Source organism: Herpailurus yagouaroundi, unplaced genomic scaffold (genome assembly GCF_014898765.1).
Source record: "Herpailurus yagouaroundi ecotype Mexico unplaced genomic scaffold, PumYag 208, whole genome shotgun sequence".
Taxonomy (NCBI): Eukaryota; Metazoa; Chordata; class Mammalia; order Carnivora; family Felidae; genus Herpailurus; species Herpailurus yagouaroundi.
In genome coordinates, this window is record NW_024412439.1 from 560059 (window position 1) to 581236 (window position 21178).

General features: G+C 48.2%; 1 protein-coding gene across 7 annotated transcripts in view; it reads left to right on the forward strand.

Moving 5' to 3' along the window:
• MPRIP (myosin phosphatase Rho interacting protein) overlaps window positions 1-21178 on the forward strand; it is a 154568-nt gene that overhangs the window by 17878 nt on the left and 115512 nt on the right. For all 7 annotated transcript variants that reach the window (XM_040452980.1, XM_040452985.1, XM_040452983.1 and 4 more), the window contains exons 2-3: window positions 16289-16366; window positions 18213-18278. In XM_040452980.1, coding sequence (XP_040308914.1) covers window positions 16289-16366; window positions 18213-18278 — 144 coding nt within the window. The remainder of the gene's footprint in view (window positions 1-16288; window positions 16367-18212; window positions 18279-21178) is intronic.

Here is a 21178-nt window from a genome sequence, read left to right on the forward strand (position 1 = left end):
TTAGTTTTTTTTTTTTTTTTTTTTTTAACGTTTATTTATTTTTGAGACAGAGAGAGACAGCATGAACGGGGGAGGGTCAGAGAGAGAGAGGGAGACACAGAATCTGAAGCAGCCTCCAGAAGCAGGCTCTGGGCTGTCAGCACAAAGCCTGATGCGGGGCTCGAACTCATGAGCTGTGAGACGGTGACCTGAGCCGAAGTCGGACGCTTAACCGACTGAGCCACCCAGGCGCCCTTCCTTTGCTCACTTCTTACAGAAGTCTTTCCCAGATCCCTCTTCTCTGCCCCGGTGCCGAGTCCCTTTCCCTTTCTTTGTGCCTTTGTCTCATTGTGGGTCTTCTCAGTGGCTTTGTTATCTTTGCTTCGATGGTGCTGCATCCTGGCTTTTGGCACCAAAGGTCAGTAAACTGTATTGCTCTTGAGTTTCAGGGTCACATGTCCTGGTATAATTAATAGGGTCTCTACTCTTTCCCCAAATTATCCCTGTTTGAATGGTAAATTACAGGTTTATTTTACTTTCTCTGGGATGGGGAGGAGGTGGGGGCCTGTGCTCACACTTATGTGTTTGCACAGGAGGAAGAGACTCATCCTGCCAGAGAAAACCCCCACGATTTTTGTCCACTCCTAGAACACCTTAACATACCATGGTGCCTGGCCAAGCTGTACGGGTGGCTCCACAGAGGGTGACTTGTGGTTGGTTCATCCCATACTGATGAACTCCTTACAGGTGCCATGCACGCCCAGGCCCTGGGGCTGTCTGCAGAGATGTCTGGGGGGACACCCTGTGTGATGTGCTGGTCGGGACTAGACCCTCGGGGAGAATACCCAACTTGGGAACTTGCTTCCTGTTCAGATGGCTCCAGCCTTCGCTTTTTTTTTGGAAGTGGCTCACTGACGTGGAGCAGTGTGGAGTGGTTATAGGCCGGATAGGGGGCCACGTGGTCTTGGCTCACACCCTGCTTAGGTCGCTTCATCTTCCTGTGCACTTCGGTTCCCTTGAATATAAAACGGAGGTGGTAATGGTACGTACCTCACAGGTTTATTGTGAAGATCGAAGAATACAAGAGAACGTCAAGGGTGTGGAGCAGTGACCAGCCTCGTAAGCTGTGAAGGTTAGTTCTCGTGACAGTGAGAGGCAGGACAGATGTGACCAAGCCAGGAAACCGATGGGCACTTTAAATAGACTCTCCATTGTGCTTGCTCAGATGGAGTGTGTGTCCTCCAGGCCACGTACTTGCCGCCATCCTGCCAGCTGGGGAGCAGCAGTGTTTTTTCACGTGGAAGCCCAGGATTTCACCCTGGTCCCTGCCCGGGGGGTCTGATCACGTTGAATCACTTGGCATGGCTATACGATTGTGAGTATCTTAGTGGTGGCTGATTGTTCTCCGCCGACTTTCACAGGCAGATGACGGGCCCCAGAAGCCCGTGCTGGCAACCAGTGGTGCCCACATTGAGTTTGGGTTCAGAACTGAATGGCTGGGAAGCAACACTGTGGTATTCTCTGGAGCTTGAGACCCCATAGACCCCATGGACAAGTCTTAAGAGTCCCAGCATCGTTTGGACCACAGGGCCTTTTGGGGGACAAGTGTGTGTGTGGCCTCTCAGGCGGTCTGTAGTGATGGCTGGCACCCTCACTGATGATGGTTGGCCCTGGCAGGCTTGTTCTAAAAGAGAAGCTGTACTTGCCTGAGGGCTTTGGCCCTAGTGGGCATGGTCAGAGTTGTGTGCTAACTCCCCTGGCCTGGGCTGGGCAGGTGGGCACATAGGACACAGTAAGGTCTTGGCAAGGTTAAGGCCTGAGACTGGCTGACATGTGCTCACTTCTCCTTTTACTGACTTACATCTAAATGCCTCAGTGACCTTGAAATCTCCCTTGATTTACAAGCTTATAAAGATGGCCAGAAGGCTGCCACCCAGGCATCATTCTCCTTTTAGAATCAAAATGCAGAGTATTAAACAGCCTGTTTACCATGAGTTTGGAAGCGTTTTCACAGAAACTCTTTTGGGGGGAAAAAAGGGCAGGGGACCAGCCTCAAAACTATAGATGTGTTAGCTGTAATTTGTACATATTCTGCCCATAAATTTTTTCGTGAATCCTCTACCAAGGGCCATTTGCCCCCAGCTCATGCTTGAGTGCAGGTCCCCATCCCCCACCTTTGGTCCAGAGAAATCTTTGCCCCATGAATTTCCCCTAAAGCTGGAATACTGGCCGCCACAGAGACGGATCCTTCTTCAGGACTGTGGGACTTTGCCGCTTAAAGAACTTTTATGACTACGGTCACTGTGCTTGGAATTCAGGCATTTAGCCTGGTATGGCAGAGCCTGTGTGGGGATTTGTATGCGCTGCCCCTGCCCTCAGAGTCAGGAGTCCTGGGGTCCCTCTGGACTGGTCTCAGATATTCTGCAGTCCTGCCCATCACACTCTTTGGGGATCCCCATTCACCACCTCCACTGTGGGGCTCACTCTACTGAGTGCTGCTGGTCCCCAGGCACCACCCCCCCAGTTTGGTTTGAGTGCCAGCTGTGTTGCACAGCCCTGTGTGGGTGCTGGGATGTATGTCCCTGACTCTGAGGCATTGATTGTTCAGTGACCCAGGGTGTGTCAGTGTCTGATAGAAATTTTTAAAAAATGGTATGGAAAATATCTGTGTATTTTTCTATTATTGTAGTGATGAAGCTGAGATTCACAGAGGTAATGTCTTGCCCTGGGCCACAACAGCAACTGAGTCATGGAACTAGGACTTAAACTTGGGCCTTCTGGTTCTCAGGCCAAGGTCTTCACACTAATTAACCAGAGCTGTCAGGTCATGCCACTGGTGGAGAGCGGAGGGCCTCCCTAATCTCAACCCACTTGTTCTGCCAGGAACAGTCAAATGCCACCCCCCGCCCCTGCCATTTTTTGGAAGATATTCTGCTGGTACTATATCAGAAATCATGCATGCACAGTCAGGCAAACCTCTTCCCCTCCCTTGAAAAAGTAGTATCTCGTAAGTGCTATGTAGTACCATTACCTAAAAAAAAAAAAAACGGTAGAAGCAAACACCAGCAGTCAACAGAATAGCTGTTTTCTCATTGGCTCTCAATCTTTCTCTGTCCTTATTATGCATTTTGTAATAATAGACCACATTTTTACATCCTACCCTGGATGCTTGTTCACATGCCTGGTCTCCTTCATTAGACCAAGAGTCCCTTGGGCAGGGACTGTGTGCATGTCATGTTTTTATCTCTGATACCTTGAGTGATTCCACCTTGACTGATTCCAGCTTCACCGCATCTCCTGGGAACATTCTCCCGAACACCTCCAGAGGGTGCCGGTCACCCAGGAGACAGATGGAATGAAGCCACCTGGCCCTATGCAGGAAGCACTGGCTTGATGGAATCCCGCGGGTGCATACTCTCAAGGGTTTCTTGAATTCCTCAGAGTTATTTACAGTTAATGCCTGTGTAATATTTTCATGAGTTGATAATCAGCATTCATTTAGCCGTTCCCTTGTTGGACATTGAGTTCCTCCTACTAAATCCCGAGGGGAACTTTTTGTTTCTCTGTGTTATTTCTTTAGGCTTAGTTTCTGGTCCTGGGGTTGCTGGAGCACGGAAACGCCGTGGTTCCCGCCACAGACGGCCACGCGGCCGCTCTCGGAAAATGGCAGGTTCTCTGCAGTGCTTCTGCCTTGTGTCTTTGCCAGCGTGGCACACGCGGCAGCAAGACTGGAGATGGGATTCAGAGAAGGGAGAAGTGCCCTTGAAGTTCAGCCTGTCTGCCTGCCCTGCAGCCTGCTGGCTGTCCCCAGGGTTAGGTGCTGAGCAGAACCAATGAGCAACCCGGGAGCTCCGAGTGTAGAGGTTGGAAGTGTGGACTGAGCTCACCCAGGTCTTGGCTGGGAAGGCCTTACCAGCAATGCTCAGTTCTCGGCCGTGTGGTGGCGACTGGTGGGTGAGTCCACTGCGTCACTCACATACCTGTTTTTTCAGTCACCGCAGCCCTGCTTTGTACTGGGTGCTGTGCTAGATGGAGGCGGGATTCCTGTCTGCAGCGAGCTGAGAGGGAAGGAACGTGGACGGCTTGGGGTCGGGAGATTTGGAACCTGGGAGGGTGAGCAGAATGGGGCAAAGAGCCCTCTACACAGAGAACTGCTTGTGCATTAGCCCAGAGGCCTAGAATATTTTTCTTCCCCCTGGGAGGCGTAAGTATAACAGAGCAGTTCAGAGAAGGGGGAGGTGGCAGTGTCCTGGATTAATGGCAGCGGCAGCCACAGTAAGTTCTCAGTGAACACTTGGCTTTGGGTCAGTTCCTGTACTTGAAGGGGGTGTGGGATTTTGAGGGGGCCTGCGTAGGGGACAGAAAGGGGACACCAGACCATAGAGGGTCTTCAGGAGGATGGGATGTTATCAAGGGCAGGGAAGGGTGGGACCCACGTTTTTGTATCCGCAGTTTTGGGTGCTTGCTCTCCGGTGTCATATTGTGCAATATGTCTGACTGCCTTTCTCAACACCACGTACACTCAGGGTGGGTGAATCTGAGGACAGGAAAAGCGAGGTTAACCACCTGTTAGAAATCCATCACTGACTTCCCTGCTCTTTTGGCCTCAGACAGGCCACGTGTTGCCGAAAGCCGAGCATGTAATGTTCTGGATGCCTTGGAGCTGATTGTGATCGGACGGCTGTGTCCAGAGGCCTGTGTGTTTCTGGGAAGCATCAGTGTGGCAGCTTGACAATGCTGTGTAAAGCAGGCCGGGACATTTGCATCTTCCGCTGCCTGTAGCCTGCCCACTTGGCCTGAGTTGAGATAGTTGGGCTTTCCCTGATGTAACCCAGAACTGCCCGGAGGATGGTGAGAGGGAAAGGGGCAGAAGAACCTCGCCACGGTCAAGTAGACAGGCCCAAGAGGGCGTACGCATGTGGGTGGGTGTGGCCTCCGGGAGAAGCATTGGAAAGGCCACTGGAGCTCGTGCAGCACAGCCGAGGGCCATGGAGGACCATCCTGGCTGGGGAAGACACTTGTGGACTACAGAGGTCTTCATGGCTGGAGCCTTTGTGCTCCGGGGCTGTGGAGGGTCCCTTTCCAGGGCTAAATGCCTGTATGTGGGTGGAGGGGGAGTATGCAGGAAGTAACAGGTGTGTCTATTTTTTTTTAATGGAACTTTTTATTTTGAGATAAATGTAGCTTCCCATGTAGTTGTAACAGATAACACAGAGCAATCCTACCTACACTTTACCCAGTTTTCCCCAGTGGTGACATTGTAAAATTATAGTACAATGTCAGAACCAGGATATTGACATTGATGGAGTCAAGATGCAAGGCATTTCTATCCCTGCATGTCCCTCACAGTCAAGCCTCCTGCCCTCCCACTACCACTGTCTCTTAACCCCTGGCAGCCATGAATCTGTTCTCCATTTCTATAAATTGCACATTTCAAGAATTTTATGTAAATGGAATTAACATGTAGCCTTTCAGAACTGTCCCCCCCCCCCCTCCACCGCCGCACCCATCATAATTCTTTGGAGATTCACCCAGATTGTATATATCAAGTTTGTTCCTTTTTACTGCAGACTAGTATTCCGTGGTGTTTATGTACCAGTTTTTGTTTCTGTTTTTTTGTTTTTGTGTTAAGTAGGCTCCACGCCCAACTCAGGGCTTGAACACACGAGTCTGAGATCAACACCTGAGCTGAGATCAAGAGTCGGAGGCTTTAACTGACTAAGCCACCTGGGCGCCTCTGTACCAGTTTCTTTTACCAACCATCAGAAGGACATCTGGTTTTCCAATTTTTGGCTATTACAAATAAAGCTTCTATAACCGTTCATAAATGTACAGTTTTTGTGGGATGCAAATTTTTATTTTTCTGGAATAAATACCCAGGGGTGCAATTCCTGGATCACGTGGTAATTGCATGCTTATTTTTTTAAGAAACCACTAAGCTTTTTTATAGTGTCTGTACCGTTTCACATTGCCTCCAGTAATGTGAGTGATAGTCTTCACATTCTTGGCAGCATTTGGTATTGTCACCAAATTTTTTTTTTTTTTACGTTTATTTACTTTTGAAAGAGAGAGCACGAGCAGGGGAGGAGCACAGAGAGAGGGAGACATAGAATCCGAAGCAGGCTCCAGGCTCTGAGCTGTCAGCACAGAGCCCGATGCGGGGCTCAAACTCACAAACTGTGAGGTCATGACCTGAGCCAAAGTCGGACGCTCACCTGGCTGAGCCACCCAGGCAGGCGCCCCAGTATTGTCACCATTTTTAATTTTAGCCATTCTGATAAGTGTGTATTATTGCCCATGGTTCCAAACAGATCATTTTGGTTTTTTTGTTTGTTTTGGTTTTGGTTTTTAAAGTTTATTTTTTTTGAGACAGAGAGAGAAAATGAGCCTGGGAGAGGCAGAGAGAATCCCAAGCAGGCTACACTGTCAGTGTGGAGCCCGATGCAGGTCTTGATCTCATAAATCGTGAGATCATGACCTGAACTGAAGTCAAGAGTCGGATGCTTGACCAATTGAGCTACCCAGGAGCCCCAGCGGATTGTTTTTTTTTTTTTACTATTGAGTTTTGAGTGGTCTTTATATACTATACTTTGTTAGCTATGTGGTTTTCAAATATTTTTATCCCACTCTGTGGGGTTATCTTTTCACCCTCCTGGTAGGGCCTTTTGTACGGCAAAAGTTTGTAATTTTAATGAAGTCCAATTTGCTAGTTTAAGTCTGTGTTTCATTTTGAGTAAATTTTTTTTTTTTTCAACGTTTGTTTTTTTTTGGGACAGAGAGAGACAGAGCATGAACGGGGGAGGGGCAGAGAGAGAGGGAGACACAGAATCGGAAACAGGCTCCAGGCTCTGAGCCATCAGCCCAGAGCCCGACGCGGGGCTCAAACCCACGGACCACGAGATCGTGACCTGGCTGAAGTCGGACGCTTAACCGACTGCGCCACCCAGGCGCCCCTTGAGTAAATTTTTATAGAAGATTGAACTTTATTTTTTTGCCTGTGGGTGTCCAGTTGCTCCATCCACCACCTTCGTCAAAAGGCTGTCTCTCCTCCGTCGAATTGCTTTAGCACCATTTTCAAAAATTGGGTTGGACATATTTGTGTGGGTCTATTTCTGGGTTCTCTCTTCTGTTCCATTGATCTATGTGTCTCACCTTCCACTAATATAACAGTCTTGAATACTGTGGATATGTAATAAATCATGTAATTGAGTAGGTGAATTCCTCCTCCTTTATTCTTTTTTTAATTTTTAAAGAACTATTCTAGTTCCTTTGACTTTCCGTATAAGTTTCAGAGTAATCTTGTCTATATTTACAAGTCTTACTGAGCTTTTGATTAGTGATTGCATTAATTCTGTATATCAATTTGGAGAGAATTGACATCTTAGACTCTTCCAGTCTATGAACATAGTAGGTCTTTCCATTTTTTAAGATCTTCTTTGGTTTCTTTCATCAGTGTTGTGTAGTTTTTAGCATGCAAATCTTGTACATGCTTTGTTAGATTTACACCTAAGTGTTTCATTATTTTAAGTGATTGTAAATGGTATTATATTTTTAATTTTGGTGTCCATATATTCACTGCTAGTATATATAGAAATACAATTGATTTTTGTGTCCTGATCTTATACCCTGCATCCTTGTTGAACTCACTTATTAGCTCTAGGAGTTTTTAAAAATACGTTTCATGTTTTTCTACATAGAAAATTGTCTCATGTGTAAACATTTTATTTTTCCTTTCGATCTATATGCTTTCTGTTTCCTTTTCTTGCCTTAATGCACTGGCTAGAAATTCTAGCACTATAGTTCCTTTTTTTTTTTTTTTTTAACGTTTATTTATTTTTGAGACAGAGAGAGACAGAGCATGAGCAGGGGAGGGTCAGAGAGAGAGAGGGAGACACAGAATCCAAAACAGGCTCCAGGCTCTGAGCTGTCAGCACAGAGCTCGACTCAGGGCTTGAACTCACGAACCATGAGATCATGACCTGAGCTGAAGAAGTCGGACACTCAACCGACTGAGCCACCCAGGCGCCCCTCTAGCACTATAGTTCTGAGAGTGGACATCATTGCCTAGTTCCTGATCCTAGAGGGAAAGCATTTCATCTCTCATTTACCTTAAGTATACTGTTAGCTGTAGGTTTTTATAGATGCTCTTTGTCAGTTGAGGAAATTCCCTTCCGTCATGAATAGGTATCGAATTTTGTCAAACACTTTTTCTACATTAATTGATGTGATCATAGTTTTTCTTTAGCCTGTTAATATAGTGGATTATATTGACTGGGTTTTCAAATATTGAACCAGTCTTGCATACCTGGAATAAGCCCCACTTGGTCATGGTATATAATTCTTTTAATTTTTTTGCTGAATTCGTTTGCTAATATTTTGTTGATTTTTGTATCCATATTCATGAGGGATTTTGATCTATAGTTGTGGGTTTTTTTTTGTTTTTGTTTTTTTGTTTGATAATGTATCTGATTTTGGTATCAGGTTAATACTACCTTCATAAAATGAATTGGAAAGTGTTTCTTCCTCTTCTGTTTTGTGGAAAAGACTATGGTGTTAATTCTTCTTTGAACACTTGTGATTCCCTGATGAAACCATCCAGGCCTGGAGATGTCTTTTTTGGGAGCTTTTTTTATTTTTTATTTTTCAACATTTTTTATTTTTGAGAGACGGAGACAGAGCGTGAGCAGGGGAAGGTCCAGAGACAGAGGGAGATACAGAATCCAAAGCAGGCTCTAGGCTCTGAGCTGTCAGCACAGAACCCGATGCGGGGCTTGAACCCACCAACTGTGAGATCATGACCTGAGCCAAAACCAAGAGTCAGACACTTCACCGACTGAGCCACCCAGGTACCCCTCTTTTTTTGGGAGTTTTAAAATTATATGTCAGTTTCCCTAATAGAGGATCATTCAGATTATCTGTGATTTTAAGAAATTGCTCTATTTCATCTAAATTGTCAAATTAATGCTTGTAGAGTTTTTCGTATTATTTTTTTTTTTTATGTGTGTAGGATCTGTAGTGATATTTCCTATTTGAATCTTGATTTTAATTTATGACTTTTTCTTCATCAGGCTTGCCAGAAGTTTGTCAATTTTTTTTTTTATCTTTTCAAAGAACCAGCTCTTTGTTTCATTGATTTTACTGTTTTTCTGTTTCAATTTAATTCTTTCTGTTCTTTATGTCCTTCTTTCTTTGGGTATATATTATACGTCTTTTTCTAGGTTCTTGAGGTGGGAGCTTATTGATTGGAAGCTTTTCCTTCTTTCTAATGGAAGCATTTTAATGTTATAACCTTCCTTCTCAGGACTGTTTTAGTTGTGTCCTATAAATTTTGATATGTTACTTTTAACATTTTTCTTTAAGGTTTCTTCCTTGACCCATGGATTATTAAGAAGTATATTGTTTAGCTTCCAGATGTTTGGAGATTTCCTGTTGCCTTTCATTGTGGTCAAAGAACATACTCTATGATTTCAGTTCTTTGATCTATTGAGACTTGTTTTATGACCCGGGATGTGATCTATCATGGTAGCTATTCTGTGGTCACTTAAAAAAAGGCATGTTCTGCTGTTGTTTAGTGGATTGTTCTAATAATCGTCGATTAGATTCCGTTGGTTGGTGGTGGTGTTGATTTCTTCTGTATTCTTGCTGATTTTTTAATTTGTTTGTCAGTTGTCGAGAGAGGAGTGTTGAAGTCTCTGACTATAATTGTGGATTTATTTCTCCTTTCAGTTCTGTGAAGTTTTTGCTTCACATTACTTTGCAGTTTTGTTATTTGGTGCATATATATTTAGGATTGCTTTGTCTTGTGGAAGTGATCCTTTTGTCACCATATAATGTTTCTGTCTCTGGTTATTTTCTTTATTCTAATCTGATACTAATATAGCAATTCTGCTGTCCTTTGATTAATATTTGCAAGATGTATCTTTTCCATTCTTTTACTTTCAGCCCACTTGTATCATTATATAGGCAGTAAATTTCTTATAGTATGTAGTTAGGTCATTTGAAAAAAATCTTTGTCTCTTTTAGTTGTATTTAGGTCATTTACATTTAATGTAATTATTGATATGTTAGGCCATAATTATTTTTTGTTTCCTGTATGTTCTCTTTGATTATTATTTCTCTTTCTTCTTCAACTTTTTTTTTTTTAGTGATCAATTTCATGATTTATATGTGGTGATTCTATTCAGTATAGATTTTTCAGTAATTGCTCCTGGCATTATATTATGTACACAGCTCATCACTGGTGGTGTCACAGTCTACTGGTGGTGTCATTTTACCAGTTGAAGTACAGGTAGTACTTCTTTTTACACCTTTTCCCCTTCCGTAGGTAACTGTCTTAAATATTTCCTCTATGTGATTTAGAACCACATTAGACAGTGTTATAATTTTGCTTCAGTCATCAAACACAAGGTAGAAAACTCAAGAGCGGGAAAGCCTGATTACATGTATCTTTGCTTACTGTGTTCTTTTATGATGATCCAAGTTTCCTCATTTTATCATTTCCTTTCTTTTTTTTAAAGTTTATTTATTTATATTGAGAGAGAGAGAGAGAGAGAGAGAGCATGCTAGCACGCTGAGCAGGGGAGGGGCAGAGAGAGGGGGAGAGGGAGAATCCTAAGGAGGCTCCTGACTGTCAGCACAGAGCCCAGTGCACGGCTCCATCTCACGAAGCATGAGATCGTGACCTGTGCTGAAATCAAGAGTTGGACACTGTTGTCTTTGTTGATTCAGTTTGTGACTCTTCTGGTTCTTAGAATGCCGGCGATTTTTCAATTGAAACCTGGACGTTTTTGTGTTATTTTAGGTGACTGTGGATTGTGTTTGACCCTTGTCTTTCAGTAGGCTTTTTCAGACACTTCTCCAATGGGGATGTAGGGGCGGGTGCTGACCTCTTTTAGGTGTAAGTAGAAGTCTAGGCTCTCCACTTGGCCTCCACTGACACCTGAGGCAAGAGGTTCCTTGTTCCTGCAGAGCTGGAGTGAGAGTTCAGCTCCCCACATGGCTTCCTCTGACTCCACCCCACCAGGGTGAGGGAGGGGGCCTTGTTACTGCTGGGTGGGGGTGAAAAATCCCAGCTCCCTGCCTGGCTTCCTGACACCTTCCTGATAGGGGTGGTGGGGCACCTCTTTGCTGGCAAGGTGGAAGCCTTTGCTGGCATGGGGCTAGGCTGAGGCTTTCCTGTCATGTCTGGCTGGAATAGGGCAGTTATAATCTAAGAAGTTTCTGTCTTACCAGGTTCTTCCTTCCCTGGTTCTTCAGCTAGAGAGAGCAGCTTTTATTGGGGCTTTTGTTTGTGCCTGTTGGCATTTCCAGGTTGCTCATTCTTCCAATGCCTGGTGTGGGACGGTGAGACAAAAAGAGAACCCAGGGGCACACGTCTCCATGTTGTTTTTAGGTCTCAAAGTCCCCAGCCCCCTTCTCTGCCACTTTCTCTCCACCTTGCGGAGTCTTATGTTTTTCTTATATACAGTGTCCAGGGTTTTACTTGTACTTAGTAAGAGGAATAGGGCAAATTAACGTCTTACCTGCTTCCCAGGAAGCACAAGTTTCAAGTAACCATTTTTGAAAGGGCTTATGGTTGAGGAGTGTGCCAGACCACCAACAGCCTCTCCCTAGAGACCAGCCAGAAGTGCGGCCTCTGGTTTACTGGACCTGTGAGGGAAGGCTGAGTTTAATGAGAAGAGAAAGAGCTCAGGGGGACACTCTCCTGTCATGACTATTAATGGGGTTTGGACCAGTATGCTTCCTCTTGAAGCATGGGTGGCCTGCTTGAAACAGAACTCAGTCCCTTCCTTTGGGTCCTTACAGCGCATCTTGGATCCTCAGTATCGACAACAAATACCTGCCTCTCCCCTTCACCCTCTTCCCCACCCCCGCCCCTGTGCCCCAGCCAGGAAGCAACATCAAAGCTAGGATACCACTGAGTTGCTAGAGCTCACTCCCCTGTGCCAGCTCCTTTAGGGTTGTCTGTTTCAAAATCTGCGTTTCAGGTTATTATGGGGCTCTCAGAAAGAGAATGCCTTCCAGCCTGTCGGAGGCCCAGCCCCAGCAAAGCAGATGAGGCCAGAGAGGGAGGAATGCTGCCTTACAAGAGCGGCTCTGGTGGCACTAAGGACATACTGATGTGGCTGGGTCTGCTGTCAGAGAAATCGTCGGAGAAGCGGTCGGGCTTCCTGGGATGCCTTTCCCGTGCCTGCAGGACAAAGAGCCCGGTGGCCGAGTCAGGACCACGGGTTATCAGGGAAAGAAGATCAGAGAGTGGGGTATTCCGGTGTGTGGCTCTTGGGCTTGCGAAACGGTTAGTCTCGATGTTTGCATTAAGAGATGCCTGAGAGTTTTAAGGAAGGATTTGTGCTGTTAGATTGGCTCCTCCTCTCCATCCCCACAGACGCGCTCCTTCCACCCCTATGCCTTTGCTTTGACTATGCCTGTCCCCAGAGTCTTCTCCACCCCAGGCCACACTTCTGTGGGGGTGGGGGGGAGGGGGGGCCCCTCACCTCCGTCACAGTTGCTTCCGCCCTACCTCCTGTTTGCTTGCTTGGATGGCAGCGTAGGGTGGCGGGTACCTTCGTGTCTCCTGATGACCCTAGAATTGCACGGCGGACACCTGGAGGTTCGTGGCATCCAGCTCCAGGTACCAAGTCAACCCTTTTAGGAGCTCCTTGTTGCACCCCTACCCTGTCAGGTCTGTGCCTGCTGCCTCTGGCTCCTTCTCTAGGCTCTGTCGGGCGTGTTCTGGCTCCTCTTCTACAAACCCGTGGACTGGGGTCATTGCCCTTTTAAGCCTTTGTCCTGGTGTCTTGGAATGGAGTTTCCCCAAATATGGCCAGGGGCCAGCGGCCGGGGGCAAGAGTCACTTGAAAACTCACATAGCGATGCCCCCTCCTCCGCCCCTCCCAAGGTTTGGGAGAATGACTCACTAGTTTACGTTTACTTAGGACTATGCAGCTATGATGGTAGGAGCAGTCTCTTATTTATCTCTGCTTCCCCACTGCCTGACACTGGGAAATGATTTTTGACGACTTTATTGAGATAAAATTCACATACCGTACAGTTGACCCATTTGAAGTGTACACAGTTTGATGATTTGCAGTATACTCCCAGAGATGTGCATCCATCACCAAAATCAATTTTAGCACATTTTCGTCATCCCCCAAAGAAACCCTTTATCCCTTAGCTGTCACCCCCTAGTCCTTCCATCCCCTCAGCCCTAGGCAGCCCTAGGCAGCCACTAATCTGCTTTCTGTCCCTGTGGATTTGCCTTGGTAAATGCTCCTGATGGAACGTTACCTGCTTCCCAGCTTGCTCTTCCTGTAAAGCACTTGTTTTCCTGCCCTGTGTCCCCCATTGGCCCAGCCTTCCCACTTTTCGGGACAGCCTGCCCACCTGGAAGGGTCCCCTTTGGGTGGTCTGTAGCAAGAAGGACGTGGCAAAGTGAGGCGGGTGCTGCCAGTCTCCCTGGCATGTGGTACACAGGGCCAGCGCACAGTAGGTTCGAGTAAGTGTTGAGTGAATAACGGTGCCAGTGATGGGTTTGTGGTAGGAGCGGGCCAGGATCTGAGGGGACCTCCGGTCTCCCACTGCTCCTTTCGGGGAAAGTGCAGGTAGATGTAGCTATGATAGGAGTTCACCCCAAAGCCCTGCAGCCAGAGAGTAGGAGAGTGGCATGCAGTCAAAACCAGACGGGATCGTTGTCCAGCCTCCTGAATTCACACGTCAGGGAACTGCCTTCCCGTCCAAGAAGCGAAGTCACCTGGCCCAGGATCCCCCCCTCTGGCCCTGACCCATCCATCCTGCGTGTGCATATTCCTGAGTGGTTTGCTTGCCGGCTTGGGGAATGGCTGGGCGCTGCTCGTGTTTGCTGAGAAAACAGACCTTACTCTCCTTGCTTGTGCTTTCCGAGGCAGAATTTCACTCCACCTCCCCCGTGGCCCTCCTGGGTCGTGTCCCTCTAACCCCTGGTTCTCTGCCAGCACCCACCTCCTGTGTTTCATCAAAGCCAGTCCCTCACTCCCTTTCTTCAGCCCACTCCATGCCCCTTGCCTGAAGCCCCTCTTACCTACTTTGTTCACTTTCATGGGGAAAAGCCAGAGCTCCCCCTGGGGGCCTTGAGGACCCTGCAGAAGCCAAGAAAGGGGGAGGTTCTTGGCTTACCCTGGAATGCTGTGTGACCTCTGGCAAGTGACCTTCCCTCTCTGAGTCACAGATTCCACAGCTATAAAATGAGGTGGTGTGACAGACAGGGCGTCCAGTTTGGAAAGTGTTGAATAAAAAGCATGTTAAGAGGACCCCTAAGGCTTTCCCAGAGATTAGTCATGGGTGTGGGGGTTTGGGTTTTAATTTGTGTTACTGCCCCCCAAAGGGTAGTGGACAAATTGGCTTGGTTGTGCCTTTTCCAGCTGCTCTTTGCCAGCTGGGTATGGCTGAAAAGGGACGTGGAGCCAGAGTGTCTGTCTAGATCTTTTAACTCATGTTGAGTTCCTACTGTCAGGGTCTTGGGGGCTGGGGGAACTCTTCATAAAAAAATGAATAGCTAATGCTTATTATGCACTTACAGGCCAAACGCTGTGCTTAGTGGGCTTTTTCTCATACAATTTTTTTGGAGATACAATTTACATATTATAAAATTCACCCTCTTGGGGCGCCTGGGTGGCTCAGTTGGTTAAGCGGCTGACTTCGGCTCAGGTCACGATCTCGCGGTCTGTGAGTTCGAGCCCCACGTCAGGCTCTGTGCTGACAGCTCAGAGCCTGGAGCCTGTTTCAGATTCTGTGTCTCCCTCTCTCTGACCCTCCCCCGTTCATGCTCTGTCTCTGTCCCAAAAATAAATAAACGTTTAAAACAACAACAACAACAACAACAACAAAATTCACCCTTTTAAAGTGCACCGTTGAGTAGTTTTTAGCATATTCACCAGGTCGTTCATCTATCTCCACTTCCTAATTACAGAACATTTTCATCACCCTCAAAAAGAAACCCCGTACCAGTCAGAATGGGGTGCCTGGGTGGCTCAGTCCGATAAGCGTCCAACTTCGGCTCAGGTCATGATCTCGCAGTTTGTGAGTCTGGGCCCCGCATCGGGCTCTGTGCTGTCAGTGCAGAGCCTCCTTCAGAGCCTCTGTCTCCCTGTCTCTCTGCCCCTCCCCTGCTTGCACTCCTGAGCTCACTTTGTCTCTGTCCCAAAGAAGATAAACGTTTTTTTTTAAAAAAATAAAGAAACCCCATACCTGTTAGCCGTCACTTCCCTTTCCTGCTCCCTCCATGTCCTGGCGACCATTAATCTGCCTTCTGTTTGTGTGGATTTAGCTATTCTGGATATTTCATGTACATGGAATCATACAAAATGTGGTCTTCTGTGTTTGTGTTCTCTCACTTAGCATGTTTTCAGTGTTCATCCCTGTTGTAGAATGTGCCGGTACTTCATGCCCTTTTATTACTAATACTCTGTTGTATGGATAGGCCACATTTTGTTTATCCATTCACGTGTTGCTGGGCATTGGGGCTCTTTCTGCCTCTTGGCAATTGTGAGGAGTGCTGCTATGAACGTGCATGTCCAAGTTTTTTTTTGAGCACCTGCTTCTAGTTTCCTTGGGTGTATATAGCTAGGAGTGGAGTCCTGGGTTGTGTGGAATTCTATGTTTAACTCTTTGAGGACCTGCCAGATTTTTCCACGGTGGCTGCACCATTTTATATTCCTGTGCTGTTTTACTCAACGTTATCTCATCAGTCCTCACATGAGTCTCGTGAGGTATAGATGCAGTTATCATCACCCCCACCTTCCAAGTGGGAGAATTGAGACCCAGCATTTTCAGCCCAATGTCACCTAGCCAGGAAGTTGGTGATTCTTTGGCCGGTGTTAGCCGGGATCACTAAAGCGGTGTTTTCTTCTCCCAGGCCTTTTTGTATCGTTAGAATGAGGACTTTTGATGCTGTTGTTTGCGTGATACACCTAGTACCCAGCACGCATTACACTCACCTGGTGATTGAAAATACCATTGTTTCCTGACCGTGGTGGCTTGATCAAGAAGTTGAGGGAGGCACGTGTTTCTTAGGAGTCCGTGTGCTCTCCAGGTTTTCAGGGTTCTGCTGGGTTTCGTGTTACCTGCTGCACACCAGATTCTGCAGACCCCCCGGGAGCTTCTTGGTCACAAACATCTTTCTTGGAGACTCGGCCTGGGGAATGAGATGCCTGGTGTGTGCTAAGCAGGGGTGGCTTCTGGTTTCAGTGAGTGCTTATCTTCAGCTTGACCACTGAACCTGTTCTCTCTCCGGTCCAAGGCACTGATGACCTCTGCCCTCTTTTTTCTCCTCCAGGCAAAACCTATTTATGGTGGCTGGCTGCTCCTGGCTCCAGATGGGACTGACTTTGATAACCCAGTACATCGGTCTCGGGTAAGGTTGTCAGAATGAATTCTCGAAGTGGGAGGAGCTCCAGAGGGACCCTTCTAGGGGCAAGTCGACGACGAGGACGGAGTGGGGAAGGGAGATGGGGAGTTAAACAATGGGTCGTGGGATGGCAGGATCAGCAGGGAACCCCCATTCGGCAGACTTGTAGGTCCAACAGGAAAAGTCTCCATGATCCTAGTTATGCCACCCTTGAAAAGGAGCTGCTCTCACCTGGCGCCTCCTGTTTCTTGGGTCAGCTTGACTCCAGAAACAGTTAAATGTAAAAAGCAGAATAGCAGTTCAGCAAACATTTGCATTATGCTAATTAGGCTTCCGGTTAGCTCCTTCCCTCCTTGCCTCATCTCTCCTCCCAGGTGAGGGGATCAGCAGATGAGCACTAGTGAAGGGATGAGGGACTGGAGGGCCAGCTTTGCTCTGGCCCCATCTCTCCTGGGCACCCCAGCCCAGTAGGGGAGCACCCAGGTCCGCTGGAGCATTGACACGATTAAACCAACACTGTCCCGAACAGTACTTTGTTCCTCTGCCTGGGGGCCTCTTTGGATGACTAGTTAAAACACCATCTTTCCTTTTCCACGTGTTCTTTTCCAGGTGTTGCGGCCCATACCCTGTAAATTGCTCCAGCTCCTCTTCCTTCCCGCCCCCTGGTCCCCGAGGGAGCCTCTGCTCTGCCTCTTGATCTCTGCTGCCCCCCCCCGGCCCCAATGCTACACTCTGGGGTGGGGGCCATGGTGCCCCACAGACCTTGCATTATGCCTGGGATCTTTAGGATGACTTCTGGTATGGGTTTTGACTTTAAAGATGCCAAATAGGAGCCTTGAAGAGGTTTCTCAGGAAGATTTCAAGTGGCCTCTCCCTGGACACCCAGCATGGGACCAGCCTTCCACGTCCTCTTTGCAAGGCCATTTGGGCATCCTGTGCCGTCCAGACAGAAGGACGACAGGGGTGACTGTGTTCCAATGCCTGCAGTAACCAGGGAGCAGCTCCCTTTCCTGTTTTATATCTGGGTCATACAGAATTGCCATTTCCAGCTTCTGATGAGAAAAACATTATTACGAATGATATAATTCTGGCCCAAAGCAGAGAGGCGTGATAGCTCAGTTCTTGTGGCCTTATTGCCAATGAAAGTATGAATTTTGTTGGGCTTTTTGAAATGTTCAAAATAGGTCATGGATCCCCATGATGATCTCTGGGGTTCAGGGACCAAGAGTCTCTTGTGCTGGACATGTATTCCCCCCGACAAGAAGGAAAGCGTTGGCTCTTGTGGCTCTTTCTGTTCTGCTGTTAGTGCTTTTGGGGTCCGCCAGCCCCCACGGCCTGTCCTTTGGGTGGAGCGTGGAGAGGGGCGCCCTTCGCTATCGATCACTCCTCGGACATCAGAGTCATTCCTACGGGTCTCCCTCCTCCTCACTTTTGATTTTTGTTTGCTCACTTATCCTCAGTGAACACTGGAGCCTGACTGCCTTTTCCCTGTCTCTGATTCCCTGTGGGTCATTGGAACAACCCTTTTATAGCAGTTTCCTAGGGTTTTTTTTAGAAGTGGGGGATCAGGGCCTGGTATTCTCAGGTTATTCCATACTGTGCCATACAGTTCATCAGATAAAAACTGACACCACGTTATGTGGTAAGTTCTGTGCTGGGTACATAGAAAACACAGAATATACAGAAAAGACTCCCCTGGCTGTCTAATAAATTACCATTCTTATGCCTTGGGTCCCTCTTTTCCTGCCATCTGCCCCAGAAATAAAAAGGCGTGGAGCCGGCATTTGTCTGACATAGGCTTGTCAGGCACGGGGACTCCCTCCTTAACCACCCACTCTATGCTCCGTTGCAGAAATGGCAGCGGCGGTTCTTCATCCTCTACGAGCACGGCCTCCTGCGCTACGCCCTGGACGAGATGGTGAGTGTCGTTCCGCGCCCACTCCGTGCCTCTCGCCTCCCTTAGGGCCCCTTCATCGCGGCTGCGCTTGGGTCGTCTGTGAGCACAGCGGTGTGCTTGGGTGTTCCTTTGGGAGCCTGGAATTTGAAGAACTTGGGGTGTGTGTGAGAGATGGCCCTGAGAACCCAGACCTTTGCTGGGCGGCATCGTCACAGGTGCGAGTGAGTAGCAAGGGAGGAAGCCCCTGTGTTCCAGGCTGACGGGAGTCCCACTTGGCCAGTTAGCGAGAAGCAGAACAGGCTGTGGGCCTGCGGGGACGGGTGGGAGGCCGACCCTGGGCATGCGTGTGTGAGTTGAGCACATGTGCATTCACGTGCTGCCGTCCCACGACTGCCTCTCAGTTCCATTGCCGCAGTTAGTCTCGTCCTGTTGGACCTTCAGGGGCCTCCTGGCCACGGGGTCAGTTTTCTCCTGGTGGCTGAAACAGGACGCAGGGCTCCTTCCTGCCCTGCCGCGCACCAGCTTTGCTCTGGTTTGCTCCCTGCTTCCTGGGCTGGTTGAGTGTTTATTGCTCTTGGTCCAGAGGCACACCTGAAAACCAACCAGGTGGAAAGTTGTTGTGGCTTTTCTTTTTCCATCCACGTCGCCTGAGTGTTTCTCTACGGAGATCGGTCTCTCCTAACTAATCTAAAGTATGACTGAGTTCCAAGTTTTATGAAGGGTTGAAGGCAGAAGATTTTAGTACCTCTTCCTGTTCCACTTGAGTTTGTGTGCATTTATGTGGGCAGCATTTTTAACCGGGACTGTCCTGGAAAATCGGGTCATACTGTGTGAAACAGGTTGACCCCCATCCCACCCAGAGTTCATTTTCTTTTCGCTACAGGAGTGAGGGCAGGGTCCTGGAAGTGTGAGCAGAGACAACTGTCCTCTCCAAGGACCTTGTAGGCTGTTGGGACATTTGGATTTTAGGGTGGTCAGTAGAGCTGGGTGACAAGGCCACAAGTGAGTCCATTTCCAAATGGGGGTCCTAATATTTGTGATGTGATGCTTTCTCTTTTCTGTTTCTCAGCTGAATTAGTGGGTATGATATTTAGGTAATGGAATTAGCAGGTATGATACCTGTTCTATATCAACCTCATTGCCTCATTGGTTCCTTCTTTCTCATTCTTTCTGGTGATGAGTGTATTAGAACAGTGTAATGGGCTCCAGAGGGTTTTTGCCATGGAAGCATCTGTGGTCCGAAGTAGATTGGAGGTGAGCATCGGTGGGGTGTGGTAGAATTCAGTAGAAAAAGGAGCAGGGGAACCGATGCACTTGGATACCCGTTTCCTTCAGGGAAAAGGTATGCAGGCCTGGAGGCAGACCTGGCCCTGCCCTCTGCACTCTTCCAGCTTGGCCATCGTGCAGGTCGTAGCCCCGGGTGGGAGATGGGCTTCTGCAAGCCTTGAAGTTTACTTTGTCCTCCCTGTGCTTGGCTGCCTTGTTCTTAAGTCCCCCAAAGCCTAACAGTAGTAGAGAAGGAGCCTCAGAGGTCACTGGCTTACATCCAGGCTGGGCTACACCGTGAACCCTCCCGAAAAAGAGTTCCCTGGACTTTGCTTGGAGACCGATTATTCTGGTCAGGAAACCTTTCTGTAGGTCTACTGGAGTCCAGTATGGTCTTTGGTTCCCTTCAGCTCAGTTGCACATGCACAAAGCGAGGGTGGCTACCGTGGATGCCTTTGTGTCTGCACAAATGGAGAGCACATGATGCATCCCAAGAGCTGCTCCTAAAGAATTGAGGCTGGTGAGCCGTGAGTACTGACACCTTGCAGTACGTTTTGGTCTCCCAGCAACCCAGATGTTGGTTGGGTATTATTTCACGTGCCGCTGGGGCAGAGGTCGGACCGTGCCAGCCACATGGGAAAAGAAGCCCCGGGAAAAGTGTGGGCTACAGAGAGGGCATGGTGGGGGATGCCCAGAGTTGAGTTTTGGGCCATGGGCCACTTTCTGGCAGATGACCTTGGAGCCGAAGAGGCTGACCTGGTGTGCCGTTTAGTGTTGAAATGTTAGTGTGGGCATTGCAGAGACGCTGCACCTCCAGGGAGTAGAGAGGCGTTATTTCTGTGAGTGCAAAAAGACAGTGTCAGTTGTGTTGAAATACCTTTAAAGCAGCATCTCAGGTGTGTGAGGGTTTTCCCTGTTGTGTTAGGAAAGTGCTTTGGGGGAAAGTTGCAGGAAAGCGTCTGGCCTGCCGTTGACAAGAGGCTGGGTGAAGGGGGCAGTCAGATGCCAGCTGCCCATGGTCAGCATTGGCGGCCGTTGCAGGTGGGCTCTATCTTGCAAGGGCTGGAGGGGCCTCTCCCACCCCAGTGGTCCGTATCAGGCCTTGTTCTTCCTGGCCACTCCCCAGTGAGCACAATCCAGAATCCTGGAGCCCCAACCCCAAGGTCAGCTTTCCCGACGCCTAGACGCCTGCCTCTGCCCGGCTGGCAGGGTCCTGAGACCTGGAGCGGGAGAGCTTTGCAGGCAGGCTCTTGTCTGAACTGAACGCAGCCGTGCTGGGAGTTTCTCTTAGGGTACGTAAAGTAGAGCCATGGTCCTCAGCTGGGGACCGCTGTGCCTCTCAGGGCCACTTGGCAACGTCTGGAATCTTCGACTCTTGCAACTGTGCAGGTTGCTCTGGACACCTAAGGGTAGAGGCCAGGATTGCTGTGATGCACGGGACAGGCCTCACAACAGGGAACGATCCGGCCCCAAATGTCAGCAGTGCTAAGGCTGAGAGACCCTCCCGGGTGATCTGGTCAGTGGCTTGTGTAAAATTTTTTTTTATTTTTTGAATTAAAATATAAGTTTGACTTGCTTTCTTTTCACCCCTGTTCTTGAGGTGAGGAAGGACTCCACTGTCTGATTTCCTGGGAGTGGGGGAGGTGAATGGGGCA